The sequence below is a fragment of the Aquila chrysaetos genome, chromosome 5 (genome assembly GCF_900496995.4).
Source record: "Aquila chrysaetos chrysaetos chromosome 5, bAquChr1.4, whole genome shotgun sequence".
In the NCBI taxonomy this organism is placed as follows: Eukaryota; Metazoa; Chordata; class Aves; order Accipitriformes; family Accipitridae; genus Aquila; species Aquila chrysaetos.
The window spans coordinates 8,220,285-8,234,860 of NC_044008.1; the positions used below are offsets into that span (position 1 = coordinate 8,220,285).

Below are 14,576 nucleotides of genomic sequence, written 5' to 3' on the forward strand. Positions count from 1 at the left end.
AGATCTCATTGTTTGTGCTCTTCCTATTTTGATGTCTTGAGAACCCAGCTTGCCCTCCCATTCTTCACCCTGAAGACATCAGTTCTGATCCTATAGAAACCGTACCACTGAAGCTGTTCTCTCTCCAGCCATCTCACTCAGTTATTTTCTTAAGTGCAACTGGTCACCACAAGTGCCATCAGCCATTTTAGGTTATGAATGCCATCCATGGACCCTGTAACAGCAGCTAAAGGACCTCAAGGTACTTCTTTCCACATAGCTATGGCACAACACAACCCATCTGCATATGGCCACAGGAGCACAAGCAAAGCCCCCACAGACCAGTGCTCGCAAAGCCACACGACAAAACGTATTAGCTCAATGCAACCCAAAAAAGCATACAAAAGGAAGATCATCTTTTCCGCTGGACATGCTACAAAAGCAGATCACATGCCCTCACTGTTTTCTTTCTGGAGCTGGAGTGAAATATCAAAGGATAATTCAAAACACATTTGGATATGCTTGAGGTAGGAGAGCACAGGGCAGTATCTCCGTCAGGCCATAGAAACCCACCCCTTATTAACTCTCTGTTCTTTCTTACCTCCCCCACATTTGACAGCTCCTGGAGTGGGTCCAGCGTCATTGCATCAGCAGTACTGCCAGGACCCATTCCACATGCTGAGCAGTTTCTGAAGGAAAAAGCATTTCCTGACATCTGTTCTGAATTCACTGCTCTTCTCCTCCTCCCCCACTTCGTTTCACCCTGCACTCCTCTCCAGCTTCCTCTCCATCACCACCTGTCCCTGTCTGACCAGGGCTCACCAGTAAGAGCTGAGGATCTTAATGGAGAATTGATGACCCACACCTGTTCCAGCCCTGTTCCTCCCCCTGCTAATTTTCTCTGTCTGCTGTTGACACAGGAGTTTGCTCTTAGCAATTTGACCCTAACCCAGCAGATCATTTGTACATCCACTCTTTCACATGTCCAAGTTTTTCCTACTAGAACCAAAGGCTTGAGCATTGGCTAAATTAAAAGGACCTTTGCAGGACTGAACCTATGACCAGGCTCATTACTCTTTCCTCACTCCCTCTTAGGATGGAGCTGTTGCAATGCTAACGATTCCAAGGTTGAATTTTGCTCAGTGCAAACTTTGATGAAGTTAGCAGGATAGGCAACGAGTTCCACAGTTATTTGATTCCCATCATAAGTTTTCCCTCATGCTCCACCTCACCTTGTGCTAGCTGAACAGCTACACAGTCCTAAAAATTTTCTGCATCAAAAATATTCAAAAGATAATAAGACTGAGAGACACAATGAGCTTTTTCTGCCAACTAGTTTGCCAGCAATTTTGCATATACAAACACAGATGCAGTTTAAAGGAACGAAAAGTCATCATGATCTTGATACTTACCCCTGCATTGCAGAATTTTAAAGAACCTGGATATCTCAGCGCAGTCCCTGAGGTTTTGTTTTCAGCAGGACATGACAGACACCACTGCATACGCCAAGCATGTAGTAGATTTTATTAAGCATAACTTTGGTTCTAAGTATTCCACCCTCATTCTTGTAATACCTTTAGTTAAAAACAATTATACAAGAGCAAATACAAAAAATATTAAATTATGAAAACAAATCCATTAAGGCTCCCTTTTTATATTTATATATATTTATATATGTACACTCAAACAAGTGCAGATATTAACAGAAGGTTAAAGCCACAAAAATGCTAAAAAAGTTACTACTATACTATCAAAAGCAAGAGTTTTAAAAAAGTACAAAGTGGTAAGTGAGCCATTTTCAAATCACTGAAATATTTGCCAGATTGCTTCAAAACCCATATAGCTAAAGGGAAGATTAGGAATTGCTTACGCTTACTGGCAAGCAGTTTCTTACTTGAGTAGCCGCACAGGACACTTGTGGTGTGACTAGCTGACCACCCATTTAAGGGTTGCCCATTCTAGCCCAATCCTGACATTAAAGACAAGCTTTTGCCTGTCAATTTGACATGAAGGTGGCTGGGATTCCTAGACTAAAGGGTCAGCAGAATTCAAAGATGTTCTAACACACACGTTGATGTTCTGTTCACACAGAGAATTAATTCCAACCGAAAACAAAAACCTACTTCATGCTGTATGTACAAGGGAGTTTTCTGGCCTCCTGTGTTTCAGACAGAGAAACTCTACCCTGAATCACAAGCTAACATGGAGAGAAAGCAGAATGCCTTCAGCCTTGAAAGGCCCAATCCAACACACTCACTGAAGCCAAAGAGAGGTCCTTGTCTCCCAATGACTCTGGTGCCATTTGGATTACACCAACTTCATTTCACTGTGCATGCATGGTAGGTTTGCTGTGTTCACCAAGGGGAAATGGCTGAGAAGAAATGGTCTGCTCAAGCCAGAGGAGAGTTTCCTCACCAACCTCTAGACATTTCCACACTGAGCAGAAGGTTAATAGTGGAGTGGAAACCAAGAGGCATGAAGCTTGGTAGGCTGGGAGTGGCTAAGATAAAACATGAGCATGGCATGGAAGGCTCGTATATAGTGCCGTCTCAACAACATGAAACAAACTCAATCAGTGCAAGTGTTTGAATAATGTGCTGCCAGAAAGGAAGATGCTCTCCTTCCAGAAGAAGGGAAGGAGAGAGTGAAGAACCTGCAACACTCAGGGTGTTCCTTTGTTGAGAAAATACATGGAAGAGTCTTACGTTTGGCCTTTGTCTTTTTTATGTCCATAATCTGAACAGTCTGGTAGGCCATCTTCATATTTAATCTTCTAGATGTGAATCACACTGCAAGTCTAAATCAATGGCAATAGACTTATCACAATTCAATTTACTCTCAATCTGATTATGTCCTCATAAAAAATGCCTGGATCTTGACAAATTGAAGCCTGTATCTTGGAAACATTTCTAATTGTGAGCATTTTGTCCCAAGTGCTGTGCTGACATTGTATTTAAAATGTCCAATACTTACAGGAAAGGCAAAAGGAACTAAAAAACAAACCAACAAACCCTCCCCCACCACCTCTACAATACAAACATACCACTGTTGATATTAATAAAAAGTGTTCTCAAACAGTTATGTCCAATGTCATTACAAAGTAGAAATTATTTTGTTTAGCATCCTAAGGCAAAGACTAGGATTAGATCCTCAGCTGATGAGGATGAACACAGCTTCAGTGAGAGCTAGGACTGTGCCGACCAAGGAAGATGAGGATTTCTCCCCAGATTCTGAAGATAAGGTACCTGCACCCATTCACAACAGGTGAGAATCCAATTCTATAATCCTACATGAGTAATCTGTTCCCCCTTCCTCAACCCAGGCTTTCCTGGAAAACTAGTAGTCATAAGCATGAAGGATCAGATTCTGCCATCCCTGTGCAAGCTGAGCAATATTTTATTTAATGGCAAGACACAGGGACAACTTGTGGAAAGGCAGAAGGTGACAGAATTGGACCCTAAGACTCAGTGATAACACACTCCCCTTCTTTCTTGAGGCTAAAGGAAGGATGGGATAAAATGAATTTCATTTTATGCCTCACTTTAGGGAAAAAAAATTCCATCTCAGTAGATTCCAACGATCAGTTTGGTCTGGCTTAAACGCTGCTCTGTTGCACGAACTGCAACAAGATCCTGCAAGCGAAGAGCCGGAACTGATGGCAGATCAGATTCCTGATTTCAGTTCCAGCAAATAAGTTTGAACACTACCAAGTAATGTGTTAACACTGTACTCAGATGAGCATGTCCTTGGATGAGAAAGGCCACAACAGCAAAGTAAGTAGGACTTCAAAACACTAAAAGTAGAAGACAGGTCATTTTGCATTGAGAGGTAAATTCACAGGTAGCACTGCACAGGCCTGTACACAACGGTGTAAGTTTAGAGACAAAGATAAATCAGCTTCTGGATTCTCCCTGGTGAGAGGATCATCAGATTTCTGCTCCTTCATAGCCCAAATTCTACAAGCCAAACAAGGAAAAATGGGCTTTAAGGCTGCTCAACTTTTCACTGCTGGTGAATTTGAAGCATTCTCATCTTGCCCACAGCTGCCTATCCTAGTGGGGATGGGCAGCAGTGATCAATAGACCTCCATCCTCCCAGATTTGATAAAAATTGCAACTAAACACAAATTATTGTGGGATATACACAGGCTGTAGTTCTAGATGGAGGCAATCTACCTGCACAGCAAAGCTTCGTAAGACATCACAGGAGGATTTTTGTTCTTTTTAAAGCAAAATATAATCTGTGTATCTCCACTAAACTAGGATCACAAGAGATAAAGCAGTGCAACACTGAAGGAGTTTCTCTAGTATCCCTGGTTAAAATCTCTGAGTAAGCACATCAGACTGGTCCATGACACTGAACTGACAAACAGTCTCCTTATCCATTGATCTCAGGACTGCATTTGGCAAGTCGATCTGTTTATGGTACTGTCTTTTTAATCCACACATCCCAGGAATTAAAAATCTCATCTTCAGTAAGTGTCAGCTGGATGCTGTTATTTTCCCTCTCGAGGGGCAAATCTGAGACAACTTGCAAAAGCCTCTCTCTGCAGGAAAGCTGGAAGTCTGAGCAGGCGCTGGCTCTAGGAGTCTGGTGCTTCTGTTGCCTCCTGGACCGTCCTCCTCAAGTTGCCCTTGACTTTGACAAATTCAGGTGCGTTTTCCTGCTCTTCCTGCATCTTCTGCTGCTCCAGTTCCAGCTTAAAAGGGAATCACATGAAAAAAAAAAAACGTATATAAAACAGATCTCCAAAATACAAGACAAAAACCTAAAGGTTTCAATAACTGGCCATGCAAAACTCTTTAAAATGCTTCCTTTCTTTCTCTCATGGAAAAGATAAAGTTGCATTTCTTTGGGAGTATCTGTTCTCATAAATGATAAATCTTTTCAAATCCTCGGCTCTAGCTCATTCCAGATGTCCACCTTTGCAAGACGGACAAAAACTCTGCAAGCCCAGTACGAGAACAAGATGAAGCATTTTTGAAGAAATTCTTGAACATCTTCATTAAAGAAACTACAATAATTCCTTTCTCTGGCTTTTACAACAGGACAAGAACAAATGTGCCTTGTGGGAGAACACATGTGAACAGCTATTACTGAACACACTTGCAGAATTTATTTGAGTGTTTAGGTATGGATTTCTGTATCTAACTTGAGCCTCTTTTGGTGTATCTGTTTTGTCTATCACAAAAAGAAAAAAAAAAAATTCCTCCTTGGCCCCTAGTTGTCCATTTTTGAGAGCCCATTCACTGACATTTTTAACCCAGTTGAAGCTCCTGCCCATGCAGACACTCAAAATTACATGTGAGGTTAGACACTCTGCTCTATGGGGCGAGGCTACACAGTGCTCGTACAGAACACAGCCTACACATCACACAGAATACAGATTGCCTGGCAATCCTCAGTGAAGGCAGATAAGTCAGCAGAAAGGAAGAAACAACCCTTTAGAAAACTAACTAAAGCTCCTGAAAGGAGCTTTTTTTCTTTTTTTTTTTTTTTTTAACAGACCAAGGTCTTACTGATTAATGGGGACCACGTATGGCTCTACCTAAATAATCTCTACTTTGTGTCTGGTTCACTGGCAAGGGACATGCCTTGTTAGAATAAATCATGACAACGTTCCTCCATGAGTCGTGTTGTAAATTAGTGCCATTCCTATGATGTTTACGAAGTTACAATATTGTTTGCGATGGGCAGGCTTTTCCTCTTCTACAGAATTTTCTATTCTACATATGTCCTTGGACAGCTCAGTTTCAAATCAAATTTTCCCACAAGCTGAACTGTTTGAAGCTGGGCCCTTAAGAGCAGAAAGGAAAAGTGACAGGATGATACCCTTAAAAAGACAATAGCTTTCTCCCTCCAAAAATATTTCTAAGCCTAATTAAAAAAAACTATAATAAAACCCCCAAACCTAAATAATGATTGGATTACACCTCATTTTCAATAGAGTAATTATTTGGCTTAATTGATTTCCATTGAGAAAAACAAAAGATACTGTTTTAAAGCATTCATTTATTTAAAAATAAATGCAATGCTTCAGGCACAGTGACTTCTTTGATGAGGTGCTTCACTGTAGAGCTATTTCCTTGCAGGTACACGAAGTGCCTTAAGAGGCACAGAGATGTTTGGCTGGCCCTGTGCCTAGCAGTAAGCTTCACCACAATGAACTCCAACTCCACATATCTCCATACTCAGGATCTTTTCCTTCATTTGAAAATGCCAATGGGCTCACATGTTTTAAGGCTACAAAAGATATTTTTAAAGTCATCTAGTTTCTTACGTACCCCAGGAGAAAGAATCAATTGATTTTTTTATTCATTAAGCATCCACCAGTTTTGCTGCACTACAGCCTAACAGTCATTCTTAGTGGATCATCTCTTAATAGTTAGACTACAAGAGTTGACTAATTCACCACAGTGTCAATGGTTAAATAAGGTCAGTGCTCCACACACATTCCTGTTGTCTGGTGCAGGATTCATTTGACCAAAGGCAGACACCATATGCAGTTCCTATAGAGTAAGTGACAACAAACAGGTAATTGTAGAGTGTGATTTGACTCATCCTAAAAAAAGATATCTGCATTTGATCAGAGGAAATGTGCCAAAAATTGGCTGCTGCTTTTTTCCTGTCTGCAAAGGGAGCCTCAGGTAAGTAGCTCAGATGTAGGTGTGTAAAGGTAGTGTTATTCCCCAACTCACCTGCTCCAGTTTCTGCTGCCGTTTCAGTAGCTCTATTTCCAGGTCTGATTTCTTCTTTTGTGCTTCCTCTTCTTTTTGTTGTTTAATAACTTGATCTCGTTTCCTTTTCTCCATCACCTTCTGTAGCTCTGGTTTGTTCTGAGGTGCAAGACCCCTTCAAATTAAATGGGAGGAGTGGTGGCGTGGGGGGGAACAGGGAAGAAAGAGATCAGTTTTAATTAGCAGAAATTCACACAGAACTGTAGGCACGTTTTCTAAAGTCAAGTAGTTGCCTATTTAGATACATTGGAATATAAATAATTAATTAAAAGGAAAAAAACATGCAGACGTGCCTGGTTTCTAACCAAAACCCTAAACTAGAATTTAAGTCATATTAATACTGAGGATATTTTCCTTTAACGTGCATGCTAGTATTTCTCCTGTATAATTCACTACTTTGACTTTCATCTTCTTCTAGTCTTCCCTCCATTCTCTCAATTCCAGAAGAATGGATTTAAAAAAAAAAAGAAGAAAAAAAACCAAACAAAAAACCCACAAATCAAGTCTCTAGTAGAGCTAGAAACAAATTTTGGACAAAAGGCTTCCCTTGCTGGCTGATAACTGAGAGATTGTGTTCAGACAGTCCTACGCAGGGTGTTATGCCCATAGAAGTTTGCATGGACAGAACTAAAATGTGGTCTCCCTCTGGATTTTGTCACACTGCTCCTGGAAATCGTGGATTCTGTCCTTCCCTGAAAAATGTGAGAGCTTTATCCATGCCTGGCTGCAAAGCTATTTCCAGCGAGAGCTCCCAGGCTACACTCAAAACCACAAAGAGCTAAGACAACAAAAATCCAGAATAAAAAAAAGTTGCAATCACCTTGGAGACCAGACAAAGGCTGGAAGATTCTCCCTCTCAAAAGACTTTAGGTACTACATCAACTGAGCATTTCAAGTCTGTTCAGCACAAATTGCTTTCCAAGACAACTACTCTAAAATGAGAACGCTTACTCTTTGGGAAGATGCATGAATTCATTTATACAGGCACCCAAACAGATATACACTTAGTCCTACTTATTTTTGTGACTTCAGCTATTTCTTTTATCTCTGTTATGCTATGATGTTTTCAAAATTTGTTATGATAAGATTCAAAGCTCTCCCTTGTATTCAGATATTAGCATCACTTAAGTCTGAGCAGAAAGATCTGAAATTTGCCTTTGTTATTGTCGTCTTCCCTGTGAAGACTATTATGCGAAAACATCCAGCATTAAGTTTAGCATCAACCATTTTTTATTTCAACTTTAAGAAACTCAATAATCTGAATAAGCTTTCAGAAAGCGTATTTTTACCTTTCCCTACCTGCTCTGTATCTGTGGTTGCCTAATTCTTCCATAACATGCATATCTGACAGCATGTCCAATAATACATTAAAATGCCATTTTATCGTGACATCTATGAATGACTCCATATATTATGCAACACTCTATCCCTGTACATACCCTGACAGCAAAATCAAATATTTAGCAACACCAAACGCTGTTCCCTATTTCTCATAATAGGTCTCATGGCCTGAATGCAACAGAAACTACAAGATTGTGTTCGTATTTTATATTTACTGCTTTTTTAATTACATTTTAACACATAAAACTGAAGTCAGGCAGAGAAAAGGTGGAGTGATTTTTTTATTACTACTACTACTACTGGATCAGTGAGAGCTGAACCAATGGAAACTTCCATGCTGGCAATTAGCAATCAAGACAGCCACAAACCAGATGCAAGCTGCTAAGTAACATTACTCAGTCCTGCTTTTTTTCAGTAAGGTTGCACTGTAACAAAGCAGAGGCACAGGACTGATTTAGGTGTGCTGTAGCTATAATAAAGGCGACCTGCAGAAGATACAAGTAAATACAACCTCTCAGTCTAATTAAGCAGGGTTGGTAGTCAGATCTGTAACAGAACAACTGTATCGTCAATCCTGTTTTCACTCTCAGATGTAAAAAGGAAAAGCAACAAACAGGTGACTACTGGATTAACTGGGAGTCTTGTATCACCTCCTGGTGATTGTTCTGGTTAAATAAAAAATCCTAAATCTTTGATACAGAGTAAGCAAAGTGTGCTATAACACAAGTTAGAGCTGATAGGGTTAAAACCTCAAAGGGACAGGACCAATACTCTGCAGAACTGAGGTTGACTCCTAATAAGTAAAAACAGTTTAAGATAAGTGACCAATGCCTTGAGGTACCACTACCTGGATCTTTGTTTGCCGCAAACAACTACCATTTCTGCAAGTAAATAACTACATCAGTTAAAGACTCAATAGACACTGCTCACAGTAGGCATGGAGAATGATCAGACCAGCACTGGCTAATATCTTCTAAGATCCAGAAAAGGCTGTTCAAAGCTGACTGGTAAAAAAGTGAAGCTGCTGGTGTCTACACTGAGTCTTCACAATAAAATAAGGTGCATGTTAAGCAGAATTCTGTAGGAGTACCAGAAGTCCTCCATACATATGACAGTTTACAGTAACAGAGCAGAACACAAGCCTAATATCTACATTACCAAAAGCCTCATATCAGAGCTAGGACAGGGGCACGAAGCACAGAAGGCTAACCCTCTTCCCAAAAACACAAGTTTTTCTGCTGGTGAAAACCCTCAAAGTATTTCATTTCTGCACCAATAAATAAGAATCTAAAATTAACAGCTGCAGCTAATCAAAATCACAATAAGAGAAGAGTGGGTATTGAGGGCTGCATAACTCCTCTGTGTAATAGGATATTCTCCTAGAAGAAAAGAACTCCATACTATTTAAAAGTGCTTTATGCTTTCATAAACTTAAAAGAAAAAAAGTAGCCTTAATTTATTGCAGCCTCCACATCCTTTAGAATAAGACCGTAAGTCGGGAAACTTCAACTATCTTTCTTTCAATGACTATAAACTTCTTGGTGCTAGGAACTGACTTTGATGTTTAATCCCATTACCGAAAAATAGGACAAACACCTATTTAGGCCAGTTTCTTCCAATTCAGTTGGCATTCTGTAAAACATTTCTACTTCTTCATCACTAAAGAAATGCTGTATTGTGTATGCAGTTCATTTAGAATTAAGTATCTAAGCCTAGCATTTGTGAGGATTTTGCTATTACACATAGAAAAGACCCCTTCTCCCCTCAAAATACTACCCTGCCAGAGGGGAGGGGAAAAAAAAAAAAAAAAAAAAAAAAAAAAAGAGAGAAACTTTCACAATGTGACTCTTCTTGCCAAACAGACAAACACAGTTGTGCTGGAGTAGCTGAAGCAATAGCTTCCTCCTCTCCTTTATCAAGGTCCTGGGTCTCAAAAAGCCTGAATGGCTGCTACCAGCAACTTTATTCTCAGATGCATTCTGAAATACTGTTCTTCGACTTCTGTTTTGTGGATCACCACACCCTTGCCTTTGGAAAGTCCATTTTGGGCAGCTTCAATGCACCAAATCGCTAATTTCTATCATAGTTAGCTTCTGTTTGTGTAAATGGAGGAGCATCACAAGGTTTGGTGGCTTTTTCTCCACCGTGTGGTCTGGTAGCTATTTTCTTAATACCTTTCCTAAATAAGTCCTCCATTGCTGAAGAGATTTAGTAACAGAACTTCAGCTATTTCTGGGCCAAGTGCCTGTGTCTCTGAAGTTGATGAAATCAAGTTCCAGTTATTTACATCTTTAAAAGCAATATATAGAGCAACAGCTGTGCATCCAATCCCAGAATGGAGGAAGCAGCATTTGCATAACATACAAAGAAACACTTGTGCAGCAGCAGAGCAGGCACCAGACTACCACACTGCATTGCAAGAAAGATCAAGTAAGTAGAGAACAGTTTCATGTGAAATAAAAATATATGATTTCTTTGATTTAAAAGTGGCTCCATAAACTTAGAGTGCTGGGAACAGTGAAAACCCACAGATTTTATCATCCTGCTGGTAATAGCAAAATTTTGTGAAATACTTGAGGAAGTTAAGAGTTCAAGACAAATTATGGTGCCCAGGTAACCAATATGAAATGTGATAGGGGAGAACTGAACTGCTTCCTCTTGAAACTGACCCTTTGTGAGTATTCACAAAAACAAAATTAAAAGTCTTTTATAGCAAGCTTTTGCAGAGCAACTGAAATTCAAACAGAAATAAATGCCATGGTTAAGAAACAGAGTCTTTTCACCTACAAGATCTGAATCAAAAAGTGTCTGATGGGTTTTGGGTAAAACGAGTTTTAGTTTCATCAAGGTGGCAAGCTGTGTGTTTGGGGTGGGAGGGTGGCGCAAGTCATTTTTAGACTCTTACCTTTTCTGATTCATAAGCAACTCTCTGTGGAGATCTTGATGATTCCGGGATGACTTCACGGGATTAATTAATTTCTGAGGTCTAATTAATTCAGGATTGTCATCATCTATGTAGTCTGGTTCAGCCATAATCTTTCTTGGAATGGGATATGGGTCTTTGGGTTCAGTGTCCTTGTTCACAGTATCTGTAAAACAGGGGGAAAACTGCAGTAAATCTGCATTGAAAGGCCTTTTAAAGATGTATTAAAACATAAAGGCAGCATATTACATTGGTAACAGTTATGCTTTTCCTAGATTAATTTTGTCTGTAGTAAGTAAAGGCTCTCAGAGCAAACATCAGTAGCATCTTTTTAAATAGATGGCAATTTCACAACAACGTCATCTCCAACAGTCTTCATCTATTGACTTGGAGACACAGATTCCCCCCATTTTAAGAATTAGACAAATAATTTAGGTTAAGCGCGTGAAGAGCTCTATTGATTTTAATAAGCCTACTCAGATGAAGCATTTTTAGATCAGCAATACTGAGACCCTGAAGACATTCCTGCCATCCAGTATCATGTCAGCTATGGGGAAAACACCTTCTGTGGATAAGCCCTGAACTGTACTGCACTGAGCAAAAGCTTCTGTGTGGAAATTGCCAGATCTGCAATTGTTGGGATGGGGGGACATATTTTTGAGGGGGAAGGTAGAGGAGAAAAAGTTGGATGAGATTGTTTCTTAAAGGCCATATTTCACCCAGTGAAAATCCACAGAAATTCACTGATCTAAAGGCAATGAAGTCTTTATGATTTATATCATCTGGAAACATGGCATTTTCCTATCCTGTTTTAAAAAGCTTGTTTATACACCAAATCCCAACTTTTAATCAACAGCTGACAAGTAAACTATGGTTTCAAATAATTTATACGTGACCATTCATATCCCATTCCATTACAAAGCCTCAGTCACAAAAAGTTCAGCATCCAAAACAAAGCACATTCAGAGCAATTCTGCCTTCGTTTGCTGTTGTGGAACCTGCACACAGAATCTGCAATTATCAGTTTGATGAAACATTGGCCCCTCAAACAGACCCTAAAAAAATAATCTCACAGCATGTGGGTTTACAGAGATGAAACAATGGGACATGAAAGAAAAGGCGAGAGACCTCCATTAGCCTGACTGGCAGAACAGCTGAATGCTGAACACTGTATGGTACGGGGCTATGACACAGATGAGAGAATCACTGGGATTTGCTGCGTATTTTCCAGTAAAAGCTGAATATGTACTTTAATTTAGATCCCACTGTTACCAGCCCTTCTCTCCCTCTCTCACTCCACGGGCTGCAAAACCTGTCCAAATTCAGTCTCAGTTTAATCCCTAAACTATTTTCTGTCATTAGGAATCTCATATTGCTGCTCAGGTCTGATTCAAAATCCACTTGATATAGTGGAAAGATTTCCACTAATACTTCAGTATATTAATACTGAACAGTACCACCATCACCCTGCTTGGGCTGCATGTGTGCTTACAGATGAAAAAGCAAAACGACAGGAGTAAGTTTTCAGCGGATGCGGGGAAGCCACTCTAGATTTGAGTGTGTCCAATGGACCCGGGATAGCCCTTTCAGCTTCTTTGTTTGAATGGATGATGTGAATTGTGTTTTACTGGTGCTACATCTCACACAGATGAGCAAGCTTCTACAGAGCAAATCCAATGAGAAACAGCTTACCAGTGTGAGCAGCTCTCAGGGTGGCCCCTGCATTAGTTTTTCAAGGCAAGTTTATATGTAGCGTTTTTTAACTCTGTGGGGGTGCTAGTTCTCACAGGGACCTCTGAAACTAATATAAAAATTGCCCACAGTTCAAAACTATGTAAGTATATTGCTGTACATGACATAAACCTCTTACTGACATTGATCATGCAATAAAAACACTTCTTCCACCACCCCTTCAGAGTCCTTCTTGCTTCAATCAAGCAACCAGCTATCACCACACGTGCCAAATATACAGGATCATTGGAAAACTGTAGTCAGAAGAAACTTGGAAGATTTCTAATCCAAACTCCTGCTGAGAGCAGGAACAGCTATGAGATCAGACCAGGTTGCTCAGGACTTTACACAGTAAAGTCCTGAAGTCCTCCAAGGCTGCACAGCCGCTGCGGGCAACCCTGCTCGCCCATCTTCATGGTGAAGTTTTTCCTTACACCTATATGAACCTCTTGTTTCAACTCATGCCTGCTGCCTCTCACCCTCCAGCCACGCACCACGGTGAAGTGCCTGGCTCCATCCACCTTCTTGGTAAGTTCCTCCCAGGCCCAGGGAGCTGCTGTTAGTCCCCCCAACCCTGCCTCTGCTCCGGGCTGAGCCGGCCCAGGTCCCTCAGCCTTTGCCACAGCACCTGCGCCCTGGCCCCCAGCCCATCTCGGTGGCCCTTCGCTAAACTCCTATCTCAAATCCCTCCTTGTTTAATTGCGTGCCATATAAAAAAAAAAAAAAACCAAACTCCCAAAAACCCAAACCACAGCATACTTTTCAACATATAACACATAGCACCATGCTGCTAATAAAAAATGTGTGGAAGTCTTTTCTCTTTACCATAGACAATGAATAAACTAGCTATAGTTCTTTTCTTTTTTTAAATAAGGACACAATGATTCATACTTCCTCAGTGTTCACTTCAGGCTTATCACAACTAAAACAACTCAGATGTTACATATCCAGCCACCACCCAAAATAAACCTGCTCTGCAAGTATTTGTTTTTCTGTACCCCTCCATCAGTTCTGTCGCATTGATGGGGCTGCAAGTCTTCTAGAAGGCATTTGTCATCGACAGCCCTCCATTAAAGTAAATCCGAAAATAACCTGCTGCTCCTTTAAGACAAGTCTTCTGTTCGCTTAGGCGAAGATGAAAAATGCAGAATTACCCTACAACTGTCTGCCATAAACAAAGTACTATTTTTTTTAACACGAGCCCCTGAAAACAATTTCATTCAGTCATACATATCTCAGAAAGTTTGATGTAATACTTTGCAGCACATAGATTTGCTTTTGGCAAGCCCTTAAAATAAAGTCTATTGATTCCTCTTTCTTCTGTCCCATCTCTATTTTTAAAAATGTATTCAACTCAGAGGTCAGGAATTGTGGTTTCCTAATGTAACATGAACTCTACTAGCAGCAAACTTGAATGAATAAAACTCCCTTGGGAACTGAAGATGCTTTCAGCGTGTGATTAGGCTGCAAATGATTTCAGCTAGGATTTCCAAACAGAGCCAGCAAAATAGGGCACCCAGTTCCCACTCAGTGAATCCTCTCACACCCTTTGCAAACCTCAGCCTGGCTGGAGGCCACCAACCCAGTCCTGTGGAGTCACTGTGTAATATTATACACAAACAATACAATTAAGACAGTGTGATTTCTACCCACACCCTTTCAAAGCAAACATTTACAAAAGCACAGGCAAGTTTCACATAAAAAGGAAACTGAGGCACAAAGGATTCACCATGCCAATGGCAGACAGTAACAGAGCTGGCAGTGTAGCCCCAGAGCTTCATTCTGAGATTCAGGCTCACACCAATAAACCAGTCAAGCTTTCAAGAATCCCTCGAAAGTCGTCAAAGTTTAATCAATTAAAAAAA

At 40.4% G+C, this 14,576-nt stretch overlaps 1 protein-coding gene across 3 annotated transcripts in view; it reads right to left on the bottom strand.

Moving 5' to 3' along the window:
* Nucleotides 1–1,480: 1,480 nt before the first annotated feature.
* The window catches only part of FAM107B (family with sequence similarity 107 member B), a 62,315-nt gene continuing 49,219 nt past the window's right edge, over nucleotides 1,481–14,576 (bottom strand). For all 3 annotated transcript variants that reach the window (XM_030015574.2, XM_030015573.1, XM_030015572.1), the window contains 3 exons: nucleotides 10,963–11,146; nucleotides 6,678–6,831; nucleotides 1,481–4,678 (listed from right to left, as the gene is read on the bottom strand). In XM_030015574.2, the coding sequence (XP_029871434.1) occupies nucleotides 4,562–4,678; nucleotides 6,678–6,831; nucleotides 10,963–11,090 (399 nt within the window). In that variant the 5' untranslated portion in view covers nucleotides 11,091–11,146 and the 3' untranslated portion in view covers nucleotides 1,481–4,561. The remainder of the gene's footprint in view (nucleotides 4,679–6,677; nucleotides 6,832–10,962; nucleotides 11,147–14,576) is intronic.